At 35.9% G+C, this 16004-nt stretch overlaps 2 protein-coding genes across 2 annotated transcripts in view; both read right to left on the bottom strand.

Moving 5' to 3' along the window:
- The window catches only part of LOC107732681 (calpain-1 catalytic subunit-like), a 6547-nt gene extending 5021 nt beyond the window's left edge, over positions 1–1526 (bottom strand). The window contains exons 1-4 of the mRNA XM_016544098.1: positions 1299–1526; positions 1113–1191; positions 750–892; positions 488–621 (exon numbers count right to left, since the gene is read on the bottom strand). Coding sequence (XP_016399584.1) covers positions 488–621; positions 750–892; positions 1113–1191; positions 1299–1526 — 584 coding nt within the window. The remainder of the gene's footprint in view (positions 1–487; positions 622–749; positions 893–1112; positions 1192–1298) is intronic.
- A 2820-nt stretch (positions 1527–4346) lies between these two features.
- LOC107732416 (calpain-1 catalytic subunit) lies at positions 4347–13555 on the bottom strand. Its single transcript, XM_016543746.1, has 23 exons — positions 13488–13555; positions 12874–13060; positions 12515–12771; positions 12105–12177; positions 11050–11168; positions 10784–10917; positions 10421–10595; positions 10005–10070; positions 9069–9154; positions 7936–8007; positions 7675–7835; positions 7442–7602; positions 7329–7340; positions 6939–7144; positions 6774–6831; positions 6259–6327; positions 6084–6141; positions 5929–5990; positions 5700–5768; positions 5489–5567; positions 5045–5173; positions 4940–4992; positions 4347–4832 (listed from the first exon to the last, which is right to left on the bottom strand). The coding sequence occupies exons 2-23, from the start codon at positions 12881–12883 to the stop codon at positions 4806–4808; spliced, it is 2136 nt and encodes a 711-aa protein (XP_016399232.1). The 5' UTR covers positions 12884–13060; positions 13488–13555; the 3' UTR covers positions 4347–4805.
- Positions 13556–16004: the final 2449 nt, after the last annotated feature.

Genomic DNA, 16004 nt, shown 5'->3' with positions numbered 1-16004 from the left:
GCGAAATTTACACGGGTCCTACTTCTTGCCTTATCGTAAGCCTTCTTTTGTTCCGCAGACATTTTCCTCTTTTGTTTTTTATCCGCCATCTCTATCTTTCTGTCGCTCGGCTAATGTCCGTCCTGTGCACTGAGTGCTCTCTCTTCCACATCATGAGTAGACACGCCCCTTACTGCTTATTGGCTACAAGTTTGTTTTGGTACTCAGCCCATCTCAGTTTTCTAAAGCGTTTTTGAAAAAATACATACCCCACCTTTAATATTTGGGAAGCCTTGCCAGGTATATGGTAACTGTTTTAGGCTATTAAATCAATTGTTTAATTAAAAGGTACCAGAATACAGAAAATGCCATCTACTCCAGTAAAAGTTTTTAGGGGGATGACCCACCCACATTTTTTTTTTTTTTTGCTTCGGACGCCCATGCTAGAGACAAGAAACAATAAGTAAATTAATTCCATCTTTATTTCAAAGCATCTACTGGCACCTACTTTGCATACGCTTTCTCCAGTAAGGCAGGCCAAAACTCATTAGATGTTTTTGAACCCACAAAAATGAGCTTGTCATCATTTGTTGGAAGCAGATCATCAATGACAACATCAATCCATTTCCCAAACCGCCAGAACTATAAGATAAATTGCACAGAGACAATAAAGGAAAAAGGGTAAGGGTTAAAAAGAGGAATTGTGTTTAATCATCAAATTCATTCAAAGATTCATAAACATTAAAATATCAGATAGGTATTAAACTCACCCTGAAGTGAAATATCCCTGAATAATTGTTGCTGAATGTCTGACCAGCTGGAATGACTTGGTTTATGATATCTTTTGTCATAAAGGATGTCTCCTTATCTTTCAAGGTTAAAGCCCCAATTGAAGCCAAAAACCAGCAGTTTCCTAAACACAAATACAAACTTGAGGATCTTGACTAATGCATATATGCCATTTAAGAAACAAAATCTAACATTATACTGTATGTGATTATTTATGCATGCTTTTATCATATTGTTTATATATGGTTATTTTAGTTGTTGTGTGATGCTGCTTTGAAAGTGAGATGAGGACGACTACATGTTAAGGCCCATGTCAAACTTTATTCAAGTAAACCCAAACTTACCTAATTTGGACCCTTGTTCGTAATCAAACCTGGACATTCCATCAACAGTGAAGAAAGGTTTACCAGGTGACACTAATTCCTGTTTCGAAAAAATAATCAAAGTGTTCTTTCAACACCTTAAAACAAGGATATAAAGAGAAAGACATATAATTTATCATTGTTTATTTAATATTATTGTTTACACACTGCTGGTCTCTTCCATATGACATTTTTATAGTCCGGATCAGCTTCTTTATTTAGAGTGCCAATAGAGCTGCTGTTTGGAGGGAACAACTCATCTGTGTACAGCTCATTTCTTCTGAGAGATTTCTGGAGCAGCTTCTGATAGTCCTGACCCAGGAACCTAACAGGATTGGTAGGAGAACCCTCATTATGTTCAGTTGTCCTGTCGTGGTGCACATGAGGAGGAGGCATTTTTCACTCAGAGAAGCCTGTCGTCTGAAGACAACCTAATACAAACAGAAAAAGTCTCACATTTTGTATTTAAAAAGTAAAAGTTGTTTATTTGAATTGAGCTGTGACCTTCTACTTTCATATTATCCTGTCCCTGTTCCTGTCTGAATGCAAGTATTAGTACAATAAAACTAAAGTTAAAACTAAAAGTAAGTTACAACTATGTTTTAAAGGTTTTCTAGTGTTCTTCAATTGGTAATCATGTTTTAACAAAATATCTATGCAGAATTAATTTTAAAAATTGATTAATTAAAATGAATAAATTAAAAGGAAGATATACCTCACACCTGCAAGGATCTCGTTGGTCAGGAAGTTACTGTAAAAGACTGCATTTTTATACTCCACACCTGTGGAATATTGTTTTCTTTTCTTTTCTTTTTTGGTCATACATCCCACCCCTTACTTTGTGTAGAGATTGTTTTTCCTGCCATTCAGGCGACTTCAATGTCAGTGTCTAAAGAAACTTCAAATGTCTCACACCTACAGTATATGTGATGTCATGGTCCAGAATTACAACATTCCAAACTCGATCTCATATAACAATCGTACATTTTTACCCAAAAGCATCATGGTTATAATAGATTGTGAGCTGTTACATAACAAAAGCTGCATAGGCACTACATGCTGACTTTAAAATTGAGACATTCACGAGTTCACACGTACATGAAATCAGATATAATGAAGTATGCTTATTCGGGGAGGGCTCCGAGCTCAGAATTTTGGCCCGAACCCAGAGTACTCCTCCCTTTTTTACTGGGATTGGAACCAGACAAAAGTGAGGCGATGGGGTGGTGGAGAGGTGCTGTGAAGCCATCATGGGACAGAGGTGAGGGACGACTATATAGCCTATACCAGTCTTCTCTTGCGCTGATTGGGACGCGGGAAGTAGGGGTGCTGGGGGGACTGCAGCACCCCCTGTTTTCACATGGTTGCAAATGCAAAGCTAAATTTGTTCATTTAAATTTATTCGGTTTTAGCATTTAATAATTTATTTGTAATAATCTCTGAAATGTAAATTGTAAGTGGGCTATAATAATAAACCCATGTTTATCTTTATAAACATGATTAATTTTACTTGTGATGATTTCTATGGGATTAGCCTATCATAAACCTAATGAACACGTGACGCTGGCGCGTGAATTTAACGGTAAAAGACTGTAAAAATGCTACAGTAAAAACCTGTTAAATGGTTAACGGTAAATTCCCCTACTATATACGGTGAAAAACTGTATTGGACATTACATGTATTGGACATTAATTTACGGTAGTATACCTTAACTTTAATACAAGGAGATAATGGCGCAAAAGCGAATTTCAGATTTTTTTAAATGCCCATCCCAGCAAAAACTTTCCTCCAAAATCGGCATCCACAACACCAGCCCCAGCACGAGCACCGACGTAAGCGAACCAGCTCCAGTACGAGCACTGAGACGAGCAACGGAACCAGACCCAGCACGAGCACGGAGACAGACCCAGCCCAACCCCCGAGATTGATCAGCTACTATCGATAATTTCACAAATGTGATATGCAGTCAAATTTCCCAGTGTGTATGCCACAAAACGAGTGTTCATATCGACGCGCTTGTAACGTTAGTGCTTTGTGGAGTTGTGAAATGAGGTGGACCCCAATTCCCTGCTATAAAATGGGGATTTTATATCTAGCAGTATTCTGCCTCTCACTTTAAAACCCTCCAAAAAATACTTACAAAACAGTGAGATTCACAATCTACAGTATAGTTTAAATCTGCAAATTTAGAGATTTTGAAACATATATTATAACTTTTTCCAGGACTGATTAATGTTCACAAGCAAAGGTAAACGTAACGGCACCTGAAGGAATAGCACAACCAGCCAGCCACTTATCGAATGTTTCATTGTTTGTGACAGGTCAAAACAACACAGCCAACAGACCTTAGTCAGTAGAGCCATATTTAATTTTTGTCAGATATGAAAACGAGGCGGTGAGGTATAAACACAGTGTGTTCAATGTTTTGTTTGAATTTACAAAATAACAATTTAAAATGTATTAAAATAACCAGATTATTTGCATATTTAGAGTTGACAATATTACTAATTTAAAAAAAAAGATAATAAGTAAAATCTTTCAAATGCTAAGGTGGCCAGGCCCCCTAGATCCCCCACAAGCTACGCTCATGGTTCCAGGGGCACCTCGAAAGGACCATAAAGGCACTTTACCATTGGTGATTAAAGGGGCAGGGGCTCGAACACATGGAATTAGTGAATAATAGCCCATTGAATTACAAATTTTGATGAGAAATGATGAGAAATCTTATTCCATCTTACAGTAAATGTACACTAAAAGTGCCAAATTTACAAGCTAAAGACAAAGTAAAGTCATACAACTATTGATACAATACAAACTATTTTAATTAAAGTGTTTTTAAAATCAAAAGTTTTATCAACAGTGTATCTAAAATCAAGTTTATCTAAAAATAGAGTATAGTACTTAATTATACATTTATACATTAGAAATGTTCACAAGACAGCTGAATATCTTCTCTTCTGTGGATGTTATCAATGTGGCTGATATCAGACAAACAATGGTCCCAAACTGACACCAAAACACCTTTTCCTGGCATGACAATGTTTCAAAGCCCTGCAGGAGCCGATTAGATGAAAATGACTGCGTATGGATAGACCCTTATTTGATGTTGTGTTAAGAAATATTCTTACTTTAAAATCTTGCCGACGATTAAAATAATAATAACGATATATATATATATATACGTATATGTGTGTGTGCGTATATATATATATATATATATATATATATATATATACATACACATACATACATATAAATATCTAAACTAGCATTAAAATAACATCTGCTTGAATATGCTTTTATTTACAGCAACAGTGACTCCAAGTGTTTACAATGAGAAATACATACATTAAATGCATAATTTTTTTCAAACACTTAAAACAGACAGAATTTTTGCAATTACTACAGTTTGAAAAGTTTGATCATATAAAATGTGTATATCAAATGATAATTTTAAGGAAAAGAAAAAAGTATTTTAATAGAGGGATAAAAGGACAAATAAGAAAGGCTATAAACATCACAATTTGTTTTATCAGTTTGATAGTTTGAAATGAAAGAAATGTTTAGATTGCTAAAATTCCTAAATCGCTGATTGTTTTTGATCACCAAACTTGTTTCTTTTTCACACTTCTTCTTGCATTTGTTGGCAAACCTCCTGGCAAGCAGACGTTCCCTCATGAGTACATGGTTAGTCCTATCCACTAAAATACAGACACACAGAAACAGGTTGAAAATGTATGAACTATTAAGCACTTGTATGTGTTTGGAAATATGGGAAAAAAAATTAAAATGTTTACATCAGGATTACCTCACTCTCATCAAGAGTTATCTTTCCATGTTCACACAGTCTCTGGAATATTCCTGATGAAAAGAATAAAAACTGTTAATATGTAATAAATCCAAAACATAATACCCAGAATATGTAGGTCAGGAGCATTCAAACGCATGACAAGGCATATGAAACCCTCCAGAGAGATCTGTTCAGTAGCACCACCATACCGCACAAACATGAGATTCAGGATGTCTTCATTTAGATGCAGGCCTAGGGTACAATAACCATGACATAAATACAGTATATTTGCAATGTGTGAATGAGCATCTTATATCAATATATCAATATTATATCTATGCCTTAAATATCACTTCTAGTTAATGTTACTGCCAGCATAATAGCCGCCCTCTGTGTCCAGTGACCCATAAAACTGAACACAGAAGGCAGCTATTATGCTGGCAGTAACATTAACTAGAAGTGATATTTAAGGTAATGCAATAACGCATTCTAACCTACTACTAAGAAAATTACAATATTTTCAACAACGGTTTACCAGAGCAAAGCATAAACTGTATAAATCCCAACCTGTTTTCTCTAATGCATTTTGCAGTTCGTTGGAAGACAGAACGCCATCTTTGGAAGAATCCATGCTGTAGAAGATATCCTGTAAAAATACTTGAAAAATTATTCTTGATAAAAACTGAATTTTTTTTTTTATATAACTCAATACATAGCAAAATTTCTTGTCTTAATACAATAAAATACACAGGTAAATTCCAGACTCAAATCCACTCACCTTGTATGTCAAAATACGGTTCCACAGACGAATGAATTCTGGTCCGCGAAGTCTTCCAGTGACACTGAACTATTGTTATTGTTACAGTCATGGAATATTTTTTAGAGCTAAAAACATGTTTCTTTACAATACGACTGCAAATACAAGCTGAACCTGGGAGATAAATCATCATCATTCAACAAATTGTTTTTAATAGTTTTTAATTCCATGCTTAAAGAATAAAGGATACATCTGACATGGCAATTATACTTCTACAGGAATCCAGGCCAAATCCTTCAGTGTTTTTATTCCCTAAAAGGTGAAAGTGACAAAAAAAAAAGAGAGATTTTAAAACTAGCTTCAGTATATTTCACATAGAATGGATGGGATTTTTAAAACATTCACCTCTAAGTAGGTTTTCTTGAAGAAGCCATTGAAGCTTCTCAGCATCAACAACTTTGTACTGTTTCCAAGAAGACATTCAAGAGATTGAAGCTTGGTATATTGTTAAGCACATCAGCTGCAGTTTAATTACGGATCAAATTTTTATTTTTGATAGGATATTAGCTTTCATATTTACTTGATCAGAATATTGCCGAAACAGTGTTTTAGTTTTCGATCTTTCATCCACTTCTTCAGTGTAACGGACCTGAACATGAGAAAAGATAATGAAGAGAAAACTGTAAAAATAGCAACTAACTAGCATAATAAATAAAATAAATAAATAAATAAAAACCTTAACAAAAATTAGAGTTTAGGGTCCTAAAGCAGAAAATAAATGTATGAGTTATGATATTACAATCTAGTCTTATTCGTAAATGGCTATTTAATTACATATTTATTTGATTAAAAATATTTAAAATTAATATTTTTGATAGAATCAACAATAGTGTAATCATCAATATGCCGAGAAGGGTGTTTAAGTATTAGATTCTGAAGTTGTAATTATACTAACTTTATTTATAAAAATGTATTTAATTTCCATCTTATAGGTGCAATAACCAAAACGGGGCAAAGATAGGATTAATTCGCTGATTGACAAACTCAAACAAGAGAATACTAAAACTTTTACAACATTTTTCTGTGTATTATTACCTCAGACTCGCCTAAAAGATCCACAAGAAAATCTTTCTCCATTCTTTCTGTGTCCTTTCTGAATTAAAAACACATTTAAATAAAAATTCTATTAAATTAGAAATTAGAAATGTTCTGTTTTCAACCAAGAGGATGACAGTCTCTCAGTCCCTTCATATAACTTACTGAATGTGGATCTCATTTTTGCAGAAAATGGACAGGATGAATTCTGCGCTCTTCTTGGGATAGTATGTGGATGGTATGATGAGATACTCTCCCGGCTCCAGTCTGAAGAATTTCATCACCTGTCTAGCATCCTGAAAGGGCCCACTTGTTACCACAGGCATTCTTTTATAGAAAAAGCTTGATCCAAACTTTCCCTCAGATCTCATCTAACAGATAATAAAACAAAAATTAGTTTCACTGAACATGTAAAGGGAATGTGTAAGAAAGGTATAACCAATAATGTAATATGTGTTGGTACAACCTGAAATACACAGTATGGTTTTTTTGTTTTGTTTTAAACCAATGTGATTAACACCAGAAACTGTGATATAACTTATATATTTTACTTGCCTCAGATGGAATCTGTAAAAGTTCAAAATAAAAATAAATGTTACACTCCAAACACAAAGGCATCATACATGCACTGTACAACCATATTTATTGCCTTTTTTGTTAATACTGACTGCAAACACGTAGAAGCCGATGCCATGGTGTGCCACGCGGCGTCTGTGTCTCTTGTCGGGTTTCTGTATGAGGGACACCAGAACATTGTTCTGGCCCTGTTCACAAGCCTTATCAAACTCATTAATCCTCAGCCAAAACTGGGGGTTTTTACAGAAGGTATCTACAATCATAGGAGAGGGGTGTTAGAAGCAGATTTGCATTCATAACCAGCTTTATAATTCAGGAAAAGCACCTTCATGATTCATGCAGCCCCCATCTGTGCTCCCAGAAACCCAGCTGCCATGGTGGTACTTGGAAATCCAGTGACAAGCAGACTTCCCTTCCAGAAAATCAGGACAGGTGCAGCAGATATCCATGTTGTCAAAAGTTCTAAGGAAATCTTTCATTGACATCCTGCAAAAATAAATAAATAAATAAAATAAATCCTAGACCAAATGTGTTTTGTGTTTTAGTACATTTTAAGAATGTATATGAAAACATGGTTCATGCTCACCAGAACTCTCCATTTTCGTTCACAAGGAGTTGTTGGTGGTCCTCATCGCTCACTGTGTTCCACAAAGGTGAACTGAAAGAATTATGCAAAATAAACATCAGGACAAAGGATAACTTTGACCGTTAATAATTATAAAATTTCAAAAAAATTTTGTTTAAGGGGTAGTTCACCCCAAAATGAAAATTCTGTCATTAATTACTCACCCTCATGTCGTTCCAAACCTGTAAGACCTTCGTTCATTTTCAGAAAACAAATGAAGATATTTTTGATGGAATCTGAGAGCTGTCTGACCCTCCCAAAGACAGCAATGCAACTGTAATGTTCCCAGGTCCATAAACGTAGTAAGGACATCGATAAAACAGTCCATGTGACATCAGTGGCTCAACTTTAATTTTGCGAAGCTACGAGAATACTTTTTGTGTGCAAAGAAAACAAAAATAATGACTTTATTCAACAATTCTTCTCCCCCGAGTCATTGTCTTCCGGCATTTTGGAGAGTATCACAATGCATACGCACGCTTTACCCTAAGCGTAAACAACGTTGATTACGCCGATTCTGTTCATGCGCGTGCTTTTCCCCGCGAACGTAAATAGCGCTGATTACACCAATTACGTTCATGCGCGCACTTTTCCCCTCAAACGTAAACAACGCTGATTACGTTCTTGGGTACTCTCCAAAATGGCGGAAGACGTAACTCGGGGGAGAAGAATTGTTAAATAAATTATACTATTTTTGTTTCCTTTGCGCACAAAAAAGTATTCTCGTAGCTTCGCAAAATTGAAGTTGAGCCACTGATGTCACATGGACTGTTTTATCGATGTCCTTACTACGTTTATGGACCTGGGAACATTACAGTTGCGTTGCTGTCTTTGAGAGGGTCAGACAGCTCTCAGATTCCATCAAAAATATCTTAATTTGTTTTCCGAAGATTAACGAAGGTCTTATGGGTTTGGAACGATTTGAGGGTGAGTAATTAATGACAGAATTTTCATTTTGGGGTGAACTAACCCTTTAAGGACTGCAATTCTACTTCCCTTGCTTTTTGCAGAACAATTTGATGTTTTATGTTTTTACTGGCAGTTGTTCTGCTAGTTGGTTATCTGCTATAATGTTGAATAAAAGCAGTGCTTACTTGTCACTCCAGTCTCCATTCCACTCACTGTCTCCCCATGGGTTGAACAACCTAACCAGCTGAACTGGGTTTCTACCACTCATGACCTGTTGAGCATGATTTCAACTGCACATATTTAGTGGTATAAAAATGTGGCAAACCTTTTTAACATTACCAGTATTTTTAGTAGACTATTAAAAAAATGTTAACTTGTTTTACCATTGTGCATAATTTTGAAATAAAATGCATAGTGTTTACTTTCAATTATTTGTTGTGTTAAATGGAAGGTAAAAGACTTTTCCTAGTTCCCACACACTTTCTAAAACGAACACGCTTGTGAAGCCTAAAGAGGATTCTGAAAAAAAAATCTCCCTGAAACAACCTGCAGTTAAGATCCTTGCTTAATATGTTCCTCACACAGTATGAATGAATCTTAATACATGAAATTATATAGTTGGCATCAGTCAGGGTTGCCAGATCTGCATAACAAAACCCTCCCAATTGCTAATTGAAACTAACCCAATCACTTTTGGGGGGGATTCCTTCAACCCCCTGACTAACAAAAACAACCAAACCCACATATACCTTCAGTATTTGATCAACTGATGCATTCTGTGAAAGGGATAAACTAAAAAAAAAAATCTGTATTTCTGTGGTAAATCTGCAGACTTACCAGGATTTTGGGGTCTATGGAATTAAAAAGTTTGAACACCCATGATTTGATTTTTAATACATTTCTAACAGACTATTCAAAGAGATTTTACCTTTTCTCACTACTGTCTTAGCAGAACAATCACTAAGACCTATGCAAAAAGGCTACATCAAGTATAAACATGTAAAGGGTGGGTGTGTATCAAGTCGGCTGGCCTCCAGGCATCATCTGTTGTCTTAAAAAATTTATCTTGTGACTTTATATTAATCTGATCCATGCTGAGACTTGATTTTGTGCAGTCTTACCTGGTAAACCTTTGTCACGGTGTAAGCATGGCCCAGGACTATGCCATTTGGTAACCGTTTCTCGTTCTGAAACAGAGAAAAATGAACGGGAGAAAAATGATCAGGAGACACAGGGCACAGTGTAAAAGTTTTAAAGTTGATGGAATCCCAAGTTATTTTTTTTTAACTAAAATAGGTGTCTAGGCATACATAGAAAGGTTTTTGGAGGGGTTTTGCAGAGTGTGTGTGTGTGTGTGTGTGTGGTTGAAGCTATGGGGGAATTTGTGGTCTAGTTAGTGAACAAGATGGCTAACATCGCTTTAAATGCAATCTATATAATTAAAGGAACCACAACAATCCTTTATTTAAATATTTATTTAATATATTTAGGTTTTTAGTTTGGCCATGTACGTAAGATATAAGCACTCTTTGCTTACCCCTGGTGGAGTTTCACAACCCATAAGGACCTCTGACTGGTAAGCACGGTACATTATCTCCCACAAATCAGTAGGAGCTGTTTTCAGTTCATAGTGCATATGAACCCCACCGGTAAAGTCCAAGAGGGCCTCAGATACTCGACCAGTATGCATGTCAGAGTAGGAGCCGCACACTCTGGAACATTCATTCTAACTCAAAATGGTTTGCCACAGTGTAATAGACATACATTTGATGATGATTACTGCACATGAACCACAGATCACATTACAGCCATGCTTATATTGAATACAACAGCGCTACTGCTTACATGTACTTGAGATGATACTTTATAAAGTCACATAAAAAGATGCAAAGGCACTTACTTGGCATATGCTTTCTCCAGCAAGGCAGGCCAGAACTCATTATATGTTTTTGATTTCACAAAAATCAGCTGGCGGCCAATTGTTGGCAGTTTGTCATCAATCACAACATCGTACCATTTTCCAAATCGCCAGAACTGTAAATTTATATAAGCAGAAGAGTGAATGAACAACTGATACAATGAAACACAAAATATACTATTGCTTGGGGTTTAGATGGTGAATCATGGTCAAAATAGAAATAAATATTCTGTAGGAATTTGTCTTACCCTGAAGTGAAATAAACCAGTATAATTGTGGCTGAATGACTGTCCGTCTGGAACGACCTTATGTAATAATTTGTTTTGAAATGTTAGAGCCCCAACAGATGCAAGAAACCAGCAGTTTCCTGAGGGGGGAAAAACACAGTAAATTTGATATCTTTCATATTGCACAACTCATATCTGAATTTTTCTAGTTTTTCTAGCTTACTTTGTTTTCAGAGAAAATGTATTTTGCAAGATTTTTTTAATCACTTGATAGCACTTGCTGTACAAATTAAATGAAATTTTGCTGTAGATTCAAATGAAATTTTCCTTATGACAGGTTTTTCATTGCAGCTTCTTCTATGCATCCTCATAATGTTCTGTCGTCTTCAAGTTTCGTTAAGTTTGGGCATTACATGGAGCAGACTAGACCATTTATTTGGCTTATACCTTCGCAACACTTTTATAAAACAAAATTATTTTAATATCATTTTGTCATGAGGGTCTTGGGATTACACGTGCCAGATTTTGTGTACACAGACCACTAAAGTGTTCATAAGAGTTATGAAATAATAAACAAATTCACTTATTATAGCTCCACCTAGTGTCCGGTCTGTGTGTGGTGGTGACTGATTAGTGGGAGGGGATCTCTATGATTTACAGCAGGGGTGTCCAAACCTGCTTCTAGAGGGCCACAGTGACTGTCCTGCAGAGTTTTGCTCCAGCCCTAATTAAACACACCTAAACCAGCTAATCAAGGTCTTCAGACTCACTAGACCAGGGTTCCTCAAATCTTGCCCTGGAGGGCCAATACGCTGCAGAGTTTAGCTCCAACCCTGATCAAAGTCACCCACCTGTGATTTTCTAATGATCCCGAAGACATTGATTAGCATGCTCAGGTGTGTTTGATTAGGGTTAGAGCTAAACTCTGCAGGAAAGTGGATCTCGTGGGCCAGATTTGAGGATCCCTGCACTAGACACTTCTAGGCAAGTGTGTTGGAGCTGGTTGGAGCTAAACTCTGCAGGACATTGGGTTGGACACACCCCTGGTCCATAATATTGTGGTTATCCAGACATACCTACATTCCCTTGGGCATAGTCAAACCTGGACACTGTCTGTACAATAAATTCAGCTGCATTTGGATACAATACCTGAAAGAAAATAAGCAATATAACGTCAGTATTGGTCAACTGAGCCATTCTGTGAAAGGGACATTTCGATTGATGGTGTTTTTAGTAATGGCATTCTTTTTTCATCTTTCTGTATAGGACCAGAATCTGCTGTATTATGTGACTACAGGTCAAGTTTATTAATGTTTTTTTATTATTATTATTCTTTCAGGCACTTAGTCACAGTCAGCTGACTTTAAATAAGACTCTTTTAGCTTTCAACAAAAGTGTATATTTTACACTCCTTTTACAATTTTGTGCAATATTGTCAGAACGCATGTGCTGATGCCTCAAGCCAAACGCAGGACTGCCTACATACCGTTGGTCTTATCCACTCCACCTTGGCCATGACATCGGGCTTCAGCAGCCCTTCGCCAATAGAACGGGCATCTGGCGGGAAAAACTCATCAACAAATCTCTGTCTTGTCTTGAGACAGTAGTCTTGTAAAAAGTTGTAGTCCTGATCCATGAACTTCAAAGGATTTGTTTCAGAGCCCATGCCACCCTTCATGTTGCGGTCGTTTACGACTTTTAAGCACATGCCATGTGGAACCACTGGAGGAGGCATTTTGAAATCTGTTTGGATTTTTTTTTTAAAAAGAGGAAAACACAATGACAATACAAATATATAACAATGCTGTGAAAAAAAGCTAGCTCTATCATGTCCAGCAGATTTACCACATGACATTCTCTGCCACCAGAAATCCCAGCCACAAACTGTTCCTCTTCATTTAAAAATCATTTATACCCTGACAGCTCAATGCATGTGTACATCTCGCAGTTATAGATGACTGTTATCTTTGGCATGTCTACATGTCTTGCTGTTCTAGTCTTTGGATGTAGTCGTCCACATTTTCTATTAAACCTAAACAAATTCCATCCTGTTATTGATTTTCCTGTATTGGACTTACATTTACATTACACCTATATTTGGCACTTGAAGCTTTTATCCAAAGCAACTTACATTGCATTCATAGTATAAATTGTATCTATTGTTATTGCCATGCTCTGATGTTTATGCTTCAGGTATGCACACAGTGTGTAATAAATTTTCACAGAATGTAAATTTACACTAGCACACAAGTACTTTGCATAGATTACAATATAAATGAAAATGAAATGTAATTAAACTCATACGAGTATTAATACAATTCGATCAGTTTTCATTAGGATAAAGTGTGTTTTCCACCAACTAGTTTGTATCTACAAGTAGAATATAGACCATCCCTTCCTATTACTCTAATGAACTTTAACTTATTGCATTTACTGAAATGAATAAAATGCAAACGTACCTTCAATGATGCAACAAATCACTGGAACAAGAAATTTCACTCAAATGACTGGTAGTCTTCTCTGTCTGTGACTGGCTTTTACACACTTTTGCCCTACTTCACACTTTTAAAACACCTGCAGAAGCCCCACCCAACTCCCAGCTTATGTGTTTATTAACAAAGAGGTGATTGGCAGACGTTAATCTGAGCCTTTGTTATTCTGAGAAACTGAAATCCTTCACATTTGGCATAGAAAAAAAAAGTTGGCAAAGATGTTTCACAGTATGGAAATTAAAAAACATTTCTTCCCCCCAGAAGACACAAAAATTGGACAGATGTGCACTGTTTATTTCGGTGCCAGAATTATAAAATGTATGCAGCTTGTTAGGATACCATCATAGTTTATTTTAGCACTCTTTTACAGTAGGGTTTATGTAAAGCCTCCAAAAAATGCATTCAGTGCAGCAGATACCGGTTTGTCATGCCTAGACTTGCTTTGAATGTTGCATTCTACACATGTTTCATCATTATAATGATCATGAATTACAATTTATATTATCTGTAATTTATATATTATACATATTATGTATATCTGTATATTATACAGTATATATTATGTATAAATCTATAAATTATTGCCATATTGGCCCATTTTACTGTTGCAATGCACAATATGCTGATATGGTTTAACTTGGCCTCAAGTAAGTTCAGAGAGTCATTTCTTGGCAAATTAACACACTTGACAAGTAGGCCTACTTAGGAATGTAAATAGCATGCCAGTACAGTAAATGCAAATAAAACCCCAGTCAAGTCAGATCAAGTATGGTCAGTGTACAAAGTTCATATATAGTGCCAAGCAATAAGAACTTGTAATCGTTGTGAAACTGTGAAAGTTGTTTTTTGGAAAAGTAAAAGAAGAAAAAACCCTATTTCTTAAAGGCATCATGACATGAGAAATCAAATTTGCCTTGATCTTTTGGCATATAAAACGTCTTTGTACCATTAAAACATCCTACAAGTTTCATAGCTTAAAACGTCCTCCTCACTATGAACAAAGCAGTTCCAAAAATGACACATCAGAAGGATCCCGGCGTCAGGAACAAATGGATGGTTTATTTTAAATGGCATCCCTAGAATTACAGTGCCTTGCAAAAGTATTCATTTTTTCACATTTTGTTATGTTGCTGCCTTACGTTAAAATGTTTTAAATTACTTTTTTTCCACATCAATCTACACTCCATACACTATAATGGCAAAGCAAAAAACAGGTTTTCAACATCTTTGCAAACTTGTTAAAAATAAAAAAACTTAAATGATTCCATTGCATAAGCATTCATACCATATTTGGGACAGTTGAAATTTAGCTCAGGAGCATTCATATCGCTTGTAGATGTTACTACACTTCGAGTGAAGTTAGCCTGTTGCAAATTCAGTTGAATGGATATGATTTGGAAAGGCACACACCTCTCAATAAAAGGTCTAACAGCTAAAAAAAATGCATATCAGAGCAAAAACCAAGCCCTGAGGTCAAAAGAACTGCTTGTAGAGCTCAGAAACAGGATTGCATCAAGCCACACATCTGTGGAAGAGTTCAGAAACAATTTTGCTGAATATATAACAATGCTGTGAAAAAAAGCTAGCTCTATCATGTCCAGCAGATTTACCACATGACATTCTCTGCCACCAGAAATCCCAGCCACAAACTGTTCCTCTTCATTTAAAAATCATTTATACCCTGACAGCTCAATGCATGTGTACATCTCGCAGTTATAGATGACTGTTATCTTTGGCATGTCTACATGTCTTGCTGTTCTAGTCTTTGGATGTAGTCGTCCACATTTTCTATTAAACCTAAACAAATTCCATCCTGTTATTGATTTTCCTGTATTGGACTTACATTTACATTACACCTATATTTGGCACTTGAAGCTTTTATCCAAAGCAACTTACATTGCATTCATAGTATAAATTGTATCTATTGTTATTGCCATGCTCTGATGTTTATGCTTCAGGTATGCACACAGTGTGTAATAAATTTTCACAGAATGTAAATTTACACTAGCACACAAGTACTTTGCATAGATTACAATATAAATGAAAATGAAATGTAATTAAACTCATACGAGTATTAATACAATTCGATCAGTTTTCATTAGGATAAAGTGTGTTTTCCACCAACTAGTTTGTATCTACAAGTAGAATATAGACCATCCCTTCCTATTACTCTAATGAACTTTAACTTATTGCATTTACTGAAATGAATAAAATGCAAACGTACCTTCAATGATGCAACAAATCACTGGAACAAGAAATTTCACTCAAATGACTGGTAGTCTTCTCTGTCTGTGACTGGCTTTTACACACTTTTGCCCTACTTCACACTTTTAAAACACCTGCAGAAGCCCCACCCAACTCCCAGCTTATGTGTTTATTAACAAAGAGGTGATTGGCAGACGTTAATCTGAGCCTTTGTTATTCTGAGAAACTGAAATCCTTCACATTTGGCATAGAAAAAAAAAGTTGGCAAAGATGTTTCAC

Source organism: Sinocyclocheilus rhinocerous, unplaced genomic scaffold (assembly GCF_001515625.1).
Source record: "Sinocyclocheilus rhinocerous isolate Xijiao unplaced genomic scaffold, SAMN03320098_v1.1 scaffold1635, whole genome shotgun sequence".
In the NCBI taxonomy this organism is placed as follows: Eukaryota; Metazoa; Chordata; class Actinopteri; order Cypriniformes; family Cyprinidae; genus Sinocyclocheilus; species Sinocyclocheilus rhinocerous.
Note: the sequence above shows the minus strand (reverse complement) of the source record. Positions and strands in the feature narration are given on the sequence as shown.